The sequence below is a fragment of the Galeopterus variegatus genome, unplaced genomic scaffold (assembly GCF_000696425.1).
Source record: "Galeopterus variegatus unplaced genomic scaffold, G_variegatus-3.0.2 Scaffold2204, whole genome shotgun sequence".
Taxonomy (NCBI): domain Eukaryota; kingdom Metazoa; phylum Chordata; class Mammalia; order Dermoptera; family Cynocephalidae; genus Galeopterus; species Galeopterus variegatus.
Window position 1 is genome coordinate 262,055 of NW_007728315.1, and position 10,302 is coordinate 272,356.

Consider the following 10,302-nt stretch of genomic DNA (forward strand, 5'->3'; position numbering starts at 1 on the left):
AGTGAACTGAATAAATATATTCTCTCCTGGATACTGATATTTCATTTGCTTTGTGGCTTTCAAATTTCCTATACATTACTGGACTTTCCTTGAAGATGAATGGAGTTCTTGCAGTGGGAATGTAATTTTCTCTATGAAGAAAATAGTTCAAAAGATTAATTTGAGTTATTCTGTTAAATGTCATCATTTTCCTTTTTTGGACAATAAAAGCAGAATAACTTTGATGACTTGAGTTTTGTAGGCTTCACTTTTGTGGCAAAATTGAATTCTAACTAAGGGACTATTGAGTTGTAAGCTTCATGGCAGCAAGTACTATGCTTGTGATATGAGAATTCTTTAGAATGCACAAGATCAAGAAGCTCAATTAGACTATATAATAATCAGTTTGGACATTTTATACATGACCATATGATTCGGCCATGAAGCAGATGTTTCAAGATGAGTTATTTAAAGAAAGTCCTGAGAGAGAAGAATGATAAGTTACAGGGATGGAAAAATGGATCTTATGAAGAAAAGTGAAAGTTACAAGGGAATAGAAGGGTGACCTAATTATATTTTCAAAGATAAAGATGTTGATTTTGTTGTTCTCCATATTTTCGGAGAACTGAAGAACAGGTCTTAAAGCAGAATAGGTAGACATAATTTCAAAATTATAGAACCACAGATAAAGAGAATAAACTCTCAGAAGAAAAGAGACAGTTTGGACAGTTGTTCTCAATTTTCTATTCATTAAAATTTCTTGGAATTTATGATTAAAGTGCAGATTCCCAGGCCCGCAACAGTGATTCTGATCCAATAGGCTTCTTTGCTCAGGCCTTGTATTGTTATCAAGTACTTCCATGTGATTCTAACTAATACAGATAGCCCTTGAAACAAATGTTGAAAAACTTTTTGAGTTTAATCAGGTACTTGTCAAAGTTCAAGGGGCTGAACCAGGTCATCTCTCATGGTCCACTTCAATTCTGTGATTTATGTATATATGTATGTATACAGAATGAGGATTTAAATCTAGACAGCTTGATTCTGGAGCCCGTGCCTTAACTATATTGTCTCTTGTGGTTTATAGTTAGCACTTAATAAATGTTAAGCTATTATTTTTCCCTCAAATTTGATTCAGAACTTCCTGGTAACACATCTATATAAAGTATGGATATAAATATGTGTAAAATTCCTTCAGATGAGTTCCAAAGTATCATAAAGACACTAGCTTTTAGAAGAACAGTGAGACAGGTTATATTGTTCAGTGTTCCTCATTAAAGAAGTCACATGTTAAACCACATAGAGGAATGGAAATTTTTACATAATTCATAGATATCAGTAATTGAGAAAGGAATATTGAGCAAGGAGAAATTGAATCATGTGTTATACCTTTAATTTGAAATATGGTAAATCATCTTCAGGCAATGTTTTGGGCCCTCTTGTCACACAGCATTATAAGGGAACAAATTACTAAGTAAGTATTTATATTTCAGATGTGTTGACATTTACTCCTGATGATAAATGAACATTAAATTATAAAAGTTAGCCTCTGTTTGATGTTTTTATTAGGTATCCTCTTTAATTCTGTTCCTGTGGGTTTGTTTTTGTTTTTATTTTCTTCCTAGGATGGAGCTATGATGTTGAAGAGAGACGGATTCCAAAACCCAAGTCCAAGTCTTATGGCGCAAACTTTTCTTGGAACAAAAGAACAAGAGTATCCACAAAATAGGTTGGCACTCACTGTATCTCTGTACTTGACTGTGAATAAAGTCAGCTGTGCAGTATTTATAGTCCATGTATAATACATCTCTTAATCTCTTAATAAATTTGACCTTTAAACTACAGATACATTTTGCAGTGTCTATTTTAAATGTTTTTGATGCCTCAAATTGAGCATTTACAATTTCCTATATAGAGAGATTTGAGGTGATCATACGTCGGGGAAAGCTTGGTATTTAGAATCTATTAAAAGGAATGTTTTAAATCAGCTTCAACATTGAAGTTTTATGCTTGCTTTTTATAGCCATTCCCAAGTTAACAATGTTTACAAGCTATCAGCCATCATTATTAAAATGCTGTCTTGGGCCGGCCCGGTGGCACACTGGATAGTGCGCCGCTTGGGAAGCGCGGCGGCGCTCCCGTCCGAGGGTTCGGATCCCACATACAGACCGGCTCCCACTCACTGGCTGAGCGAGGCACGGGAGCAACACCGAGGCTTGCAATCCCGTTGCCGGTCCCCGGTCCGGTACGGGGGCAACACTGAGGGTTGCGATCCGTTGCCAGACACGGAAAAAAGACAAAAAGAAAAAAAAAAAAAAAAAAAATGCTGTCTTGCAAATTGTTTTCTTTTGTCATAGGTAGAAAAGAACATAACATTGTAATCTGATAAACCTAAACCCAAATTTCCTTATTATTGAAGATCTCTTCTTTAATTAGAACTTCATATTCTCCAAGCTTCTTTGAGCCAGAATGAATTGTGTTCTATGGGAATCTCTGCTCACAAATCAACATTTCATGATTGTGAGGGATTCAGGTAAAGGTTTTACATTCTTAGGAATTGAAAGACTGAGAGAAAATAAAAATCAGTTCATCATTGGGAATTTTTAGTGTTCACTGTTGGTTTTTGAAAATATAGGTAAATATATGCATTTATTAATCACTTAGGTTATACAGTAAGATATCAAGTATATGCTCTTGTTAGGTTCTTCAATAAACACTTTGTATACTAACTCTCATAATAATCTTAATAGATAGGCACTATTATTTTCTTATTTTGCAAAGAAAACACATAAATTAAGGCTTAAAAAGGTTAAGTAACCTGCTCAAGATCACAGAGGTCCTAAGTGCCAAAGCTGGGACTTAAACCCAAGTCTGTCTATCTTCAAAGCCCATACTCTTTAATTAGTTATAAAGAAATAGGGTTGTGTAATGGCAGATTATTTCTTTGGATTGTTAATATGTTCTTCAATGTTTCAAGAGATATATGCTAAATATATATTTTCTCAATTGAATTTCATAAAAACACTAATAACACATTGATCTAGCTCAACGAGAAAACATGTGAGTATAAATGTATAAATTTGTACAATCTTGTTTTAGACAGCATATTGGCAATCCTTTTTCAAAATGTTAACTGCATATTCCATTTAGTTCTAAAAGTACATTGCTAGGCAGATAGCTTGTGGATATACACAACAGTATATATACAAAGATATTTATTGCAGAATTGCTTCTCATAGCTAATAAGTTGAAACAACCTAAACATCTGTTAAAAGGGAAATAGAAAAAAAAAGAGAACAGAGCTAATGGAATATTATACTGCTATTAAAAGGAACAAGAAATATCAGTATTAGCTTTTAGATGTTCAAAGCCTGTTACTAAGTGAGAAAGACCAAGAGTAGTAGATAACACATGTGGATGGGAAGTGGGACATCAGATGCTTATATATAAGTACCTATGTTTCATGAAAGAAAGCTTAACAGTGATTTTAATGGTTAGCATTGGTTATGGGAAAGGGGGAGGTCTTCCACACTTATTTTAAAACTTATACTACACTGAATATATTACTGTAAGGATGTATTCTTTTTATAATTGTATATATACACACACACACACATACATACATACATATATATTAAGAAGGCCCACTACTAATCATATTTGGCCATCTTAAGCTAACCTTGAAAAAATACACATTTTAATAACTACTATTTTAGAATTTTATTTCAAATGAAAGGTAAACTTTGAGAAATGATAATATCTAGCTATTAAGAAGTTCCACAATTTTGGAAAATTCATAAATACGTGGAAAATAGACATGTTTCTGAAAAACCAAAGAAGAAATTAAAAGGGAAATGTGAAAATATCTTGAGATGAACAAAAATTGGATCCCAAAAGACCAAAGCTTCTGGGATGCAGCTAAAGCTGTTCCAAGAGGGAATTTTATAGCAATAAATGCTAACATCACAAAAGAGAGAAAGATTTCAAATGAAAAACCTACCATGAGAAACTAGACGAACAAGAACAAACTAAGCCCAAAGTTAGTAAAAGGAAGGAAATAATAAAGATCAGAGCAGAAGCAAATCAATTAGAGACAAGAAAAACAGTAGAAAAGATTAACAAAACCATGTCAGCTTTTTGAAAAGAAATAAAAATTGACAAACCTGTAGCTAGGCTAAGAAAAAAAGAGAAGACTCTAGTAAATAAAATCACAAATGAAAGAGGACATATTGATGATACTGCAGAAATACAAAGGATCATAAGAGACTACTATGAACAATTATATTCCAACAAATTGGATAACCTAGAAGAAATGGATAAATTCCTAGACACATAAAACATGCCAAGACTGAATCATGAAGAAATAGAAAAATCTGAACAGATCAATGATGAGTAAGAAGACTGAATCAGTAATAAAATCTCCCATCAAAGAAAAGCCCAGGACCTGGTGGCTTCACTGCTAAGTTGTATCAAATACTTAAAGAACTAATACCAATCCTTCTTAAACTCTTCCAAAAAATCAAAGAGGAGGGAATACTTCCAAGCTCATTTTCCAAGACCAACATTACCCTGATACCTAAGCCAGACAAAGTCACTACAAGAAAAGAAAATTACTGGCCAATATCCTTGATAAACATACATGCAGAAATCTTCAACAGGATACTAATAAACAGAATTTGAAAGCACATTAAAAGATCATAAACCATGATCAAGTGGGATTTATCCCTGGGATGCAAGCATAGTTCAACATACGAAAATCTATAAATGTGATAGACCACATAAACAGAATGATGGACAAAAACCATATGATCATCTCAATAGATCCAGAAACAGCATTTGGCAAAACTTAACATTGGTTCAAGATAAAAACTCAAAAAATTAGGTATAGAAGGAATCTACCTCAACACCATAAAGGCCATATCTGACAAATCCACAGCTAGCATCATATTCAACAGGGAAGAGTTGAAAGCTTTTCCTCTGAGATCAGGAACAAGACAAGGGTAACCACTCTCACCACTTCTATTTAACATAGTGCTGGCAGTTCTAGCCAGAACAGTTAGGCAAGAGAAAGAAATAGAAGGCATACAAATTGGAAAGGAAGATGTTAAGTTGTCCCTGTTTGCAGAAAATACACACACACACACAAAAGCTTTTCCAGAAGTTCATGGAAGGATTCATATTATCTTTTAATTCCATTTTTTCATGAATTTTTGAGGTACCCTTGTATATATATTCCTCTAAAGATTTCACCAAAAACCATTAAAATTAATAAATGAATTCAATAAAGTTGCAAGATACAAAATTAACGTACAAAAATCAGTAATATTTCTATACACTAACAACCAGCTATCTAACAAAGAAATCAAGAGAACTATTGCATCTACAACAGCTACAAAAAATATAAACTACTTAGGAATAAATTTAACCAAGAAGATGAAAGATCTGTACACTGAAAACTATAAAAACATTGATAAAAGAAATTGAAGATAACACAAGTAAATGGAAAGATATCCCATGTTCATGGACTGGAAAAATTAGTATTGTTAAAAAGTTCATAGTATGCAAAGTGATCTACATATTCAATGCAATCCCTAACAAAATTCCAATGATGTTTTTCACAGAAATAGAAAAAAATCCTAAATTTTTTATGAAATCACAAAAGACCCCAGGTAGCCAAGGCAATTTTGAGCAAAAGAACAAAGCTAGAGGCATCACAATACTTGACTTCAAAATATACTAAAAGGTATAGTAATCAAAACAGCACTGTAGTGACATAAAAACAGACACATAGACCAATGGAGCAGAGTGGAGACCCCAGAAATAAATCCACACATTTACAGTCAAATGATTTTTGACAAAGGTGCCAAGGCCACACAATGGGAAAAGGACAGTGTCTTCAATAAATGGTGTTGAGACAACTGGATATCCACAATCAGAAAAATAAAATTAGATCCTTATCTCATACCGTGTACAAAAATTAACTCAAAATGGATTAAAGACTTAAGTGTAAGACTTGAAACTGTAAAACTACTAAAGAAAACAGAGAAAAGCTTCATGACGTTTGTCTGGGCAATGATTGTTTGGATATGACCCATAAAGTATAGGCAACAAAAGCATAAATAGACAAGAGGGATTATATCAAACTAAAAAGCTTTAGTTTGGAAACAAAGGAAAGTCAACAGAGTGAAGAGACAACCTACAGAATGGGAGAAAATGTTTGGAAACCATACATTTGATGGGGGTTAATGTCCAAAATATATAAAGAATTCAAACAACTCAATAACAAGAAAACAACCTAATTAAACACAGTCAATGGACCTGAATTAGACATTTTTTAAAAATATGCAAATAGCCAACAAGTGTACGAAAAAATGCTCAACATCACTAATCATCAGAGAAGTGTAAATTCACCTACAATGAGATATCACCTCATACTTGCTCACTATTTATATACCACCATCAAATGGGTCATTGGGGATTCGTATTATCTTTAGTTGCATTTTTTCATGAACTTTTTGAAGTACCCTAGTATATATATTCCCCTAAAGACCTCACCAAAACCTTAAAATTAATAAATTTATTAATTTTAACTATTTAAATACTGGATACTCCAATACTGTAATGGTGGTGTGTAAATCATACATATCTCTAGGATGAAGGTTATAAGTCAAAATGGTCAACAATAACTAAAGCTACAAGAAGTAAAGAAATACACAATATTAAAAGACATAGTGACATCAAAAACATAAATGGGGGGCAAAAGTCTGGACTTTTTGTATATAACAGAAGTTGTCAGCTTAAAACAGTAAATTATAATTACAAGATGTTGTATGTAAACCTCATAGTAACCACAAAACAAAAACTACAGAAGATATACAAACAATAAGGAGAAAGGAATCAAAGTTTAGCACTACAGAAAATTATCAAATCACAAAAGTAAGAGAGAAAGAAAGGAACAAAGGAGCTACAAAACAACCAGAAAACAAACAATAAAATGGTAGTAGTAAGGGTGGTGTTTATTTCTACAGGCATTATGGGACACAAGAAAAAATGCTAAAGGACAAAGCACAAACAGAAAGCTACAGAAATTTTATATGCCCAAATCCACATATCTTCAAAGACAAGGTCATTTTGGATGTTGGTTGTGGAACTAGAATTCTCTCTTTGCTGCTAACGCTGGAGTGGAGAAAGGTCTTGGAGTTGATCGATCTAAACTATTTTACCAGGCAATGGATACCATAATACTAAATAAACTTGAATAAACCTGTATTAGTCCTTTTCCATTGCTTATAACAAAAAACTTGGAACTGGGTGATTTATAAAGAAAATATTATTTATTGCTTACAGTTTCTGAGGCTGGGAAGTCCAAAGTCCAGATGGTGGTGGCAACAGTGACCCAGGAGTCTCACATTGCAAGATGATGGAAGCAGAAAGAGCAGAGAGAGAAAGACAGACTCTTTCTTCTTTTAAAGCCCTCAGAACCACGCCCCTGACCACCATTTTTAATCCATTCACTACTGCACAGTCCTGCAATCCAATCACTTCTTCAAGGCTCCACCTTTCAATTATCATAATAGGATTTCCTACCCTCTTAACAGTCACAGTGGGGGCCAAGTTTCTAATACATAAAACTTGGGGGACACAATTCAAGTTCCAGTGAGTATTGGAGGGACATAATTCAATCCACTACATTCTGCCTCTGGCCCTCCAAAACTCATGTCTTTTCACATGCAGATACATTCATTTCATCCCCTAACTCTTGACTTGTTTGAACTCAAAAGTCCAAAGTTCAAAGTCCCATCTGTGAAATCAAAATAAGGGATCTACTTCTAAGATACAATGGTGGGACAACCAGCATACATATTTCCATTCCAAAAGGGAGAAATAGGCCAAAAGAAACGGGTAGCAGGTCCCAAAGAAGTCCAAAACCCAGCAGGGCAGGCATCAAATCTCAAAGCTGGCACATGAGGTACCTTGACTCTGTGTTCGATGTCCTCTGCACACTAGAGCTGGGGTTGGGTCCTCAAGTCCTCAGGCAGCTCTGCTTCTATGGCTTTCCTGGTCTCAGGTGAGGCTTTAGCTCTCCCAGTCTGCTGATCCACTCTGGTAGCTCCAAAATTCTGGGGTCTCCATGGCAATCCAGCTCCTATAGCTCCACTAGGCATGGCGCTGATGGGGTTTTTCTACTGCAACTCTGACCCCCACATTTCCTCTCATCATTGCTCTAGTGAAGGCTGTCCGCAGTGACTCCACCCCTATGACACATCTCCTCCTGGGCCCCCAGCCTTTTCCATACATCCTTTGAACTCGGGGTGGAGGCTCCCAAGCCTCCACAGCTCTGGCATTCTGCAAGCCTACAGACCTAACACCACGTGGATGCCACCAAGGCTTCTGTCTTGTATCTTCCAAAGCTGTGGCTCCAGCCACACCTGGGCCAATTTAGCCATAGCTGGAATAGCCAAAGCAGCAGGGGTGATGGTGCTGGAAGCAGCTTCTTGAGGTGGCCGTGGGCAGCGAGCCCATGCAGGGTGCCTCAGGCCTGTTCCCAAAGGCAATTTTGTCTCCCTAGGCCTTTGGGCCTGAAATGGAAGAGTTGGCCACAATGCAGCAAGGTTCCTTGCCAGTTCACAGCAAGGGTGATCTTTGCCCCAGTTTCTGATAAACTTCTTATTTCGGAGACGTCCTTACAATGGTCTTTATAGTCCATATTTATATAAGCATTCTGCTTGCCACCACGTAACCAGTGTCTAAGATATTCCAAACTTTCCCTCTTCTTTACTTCTTCTGAGTCCTCCAAACTCCTCCAACCTTTGCCTAACACCCAGTTCCAAAACCACTTCCACATTTTCAAGTATTTGTTATAAGCAACACCCCACTTCTCTGGTACCAATTTTCTGTATTAGTCTATTTCCATTGCTTATAACAAAATACTTGGAACTGGGTGATTAATAAAGAAAATTTTATTTATTGCTTACAGTTTCTGAGGCTGGGAAGTCCGAAGTCCATCTGGTGGTGGCGACAGTGACCCGGGGGTCTCACATTGTAAGATGGTGGAAGCAGGGAGTGTAGAAAGAGCAAAACAGACTCTCCTCTTCTTTTAAAGCCCTCAGAACCACACCCTGACCACCATTTTTAATCCATTCACTACTGCACAGTCCTACAATCCAATCACTTCTTCAAGGCTCCACATTTCAATTAACATCATAGGATTTCCCACCCTCTTAACTGTCAAAGTGAGGGGCTAAGTTTCCAATACATAAAACTTGGGGGACACAATTCAAGTTCCAGTGAACTTTGGGAGACATAATTCAATCCACTACAATACTAGTATACTAATTAAAAGAAAGACTGAAGTAGTTCATTCATCTTTCTGTAGAAAAAGTGGATGTTATTACATCCAAGTGGATGGGCTATTTTCTTCTTTTTGAGTCTATGTTAGATTCTGTCCTTTATGCAGAGAACAAATACTTAGCAAAATGAGGATCAGTCTACCCTGACATTTGCACTATCAGCCTTGTAGTGGTGAGTGATGTGAATAAACATGCTGATAGAATTGCTTTTGGGGGATGATGTTTATGGTTTCATTATGTCCTGCATGAAGAAAGCAGTTATTCCAGAAGCTGTTATGGAAGTGTTAGATCCAAAGAGTCTTATTTCAGACCATTGTGGTATTAAGCATATGAACTGCCATACAACATCTATCTCAGATTTGGGGTTTTCTTCAGATTTTACCCTGAAAATCACAGACATCCATGTGCACCACAATTGCTGGATACATTGATATATATTTTTGGGGAATCATTACCACAACAGGGTAGTGTTCTTTTTGGGTCCCTTGAGTACCAAAACACACTGGAAACAAACATTATTTCTACTGGAAAAGCCATTTTCAGTTGAAGCAGGTGAAGACTTGAAAGATCACAGTTCACAAGAATAAGAATGATCCATATTCTCTCATTGTGACCCTCATGTTGAATAATTCAACTCAAAAGTTATGGTCTCTAATGAAAAAAACCGTAAAAACACAACTAACAAGCAGTTTATAATGTGGAGGTGGGCCAGCGAGAAGGAGTATATTTCACGTAAGCATATGGATGATGGATTCTTTCCTGCTGAGTCTCCTCAGAAAGAGAGGAGTGTGGTAGGAATCTGAGGTAGTTCAGCTTAGGAAGGGAACTAACTGATCCCAGTGGACCACCTACATAGTTTTATTCTTAGAAGTCTGCTCAGCCAGATTTAACCACATGTAACCACCACATTGAGTTTAGCTATATTGAAAATCATTTAAATTGGCCTACATTTGGAACAGAGATAAGCTTTTGT

At 36.0% G+C, this 10,302-nt stretch overlaps 1 protein-coding gene and 1 pseudogene across 1 annotated transcript in view; both read left to right on the plus strand.

Moving 5' to 3' along the window:
* The window catches only part of NDUFS4 (NADH dehydrogenase (ubiquinone) Fe-S protein 4, 18kDa (NADH-coenzyme Q reductase)), a 109,962-nt gene extending 108,137 nt beyond the window's left edge, over window positions 1-1,825 (plus strand). The window contains exon 5 of the mRNA XM_008580924.1: window positions 1,605-1,825. Within this exon, the coding sequence (XP_008579146.1) occupies window positions 1,605-1,708 (104 nt within the window). The 3' untranslated portion in view covers window positions 1,709-1,825. The remainder of the gene's footprint in view (window positions 1-1,604) is intronic.
* A 2,493-nt stretch (window positions 1,826-4,318) lies between these two features.
* Window positions 4,319-10,025, plus strand: LOC103597124 (annotated as a pseudogene).
* The last annotated feature ends 277 nt before the right edge of the window (window positions 10,026-10,302 follow it).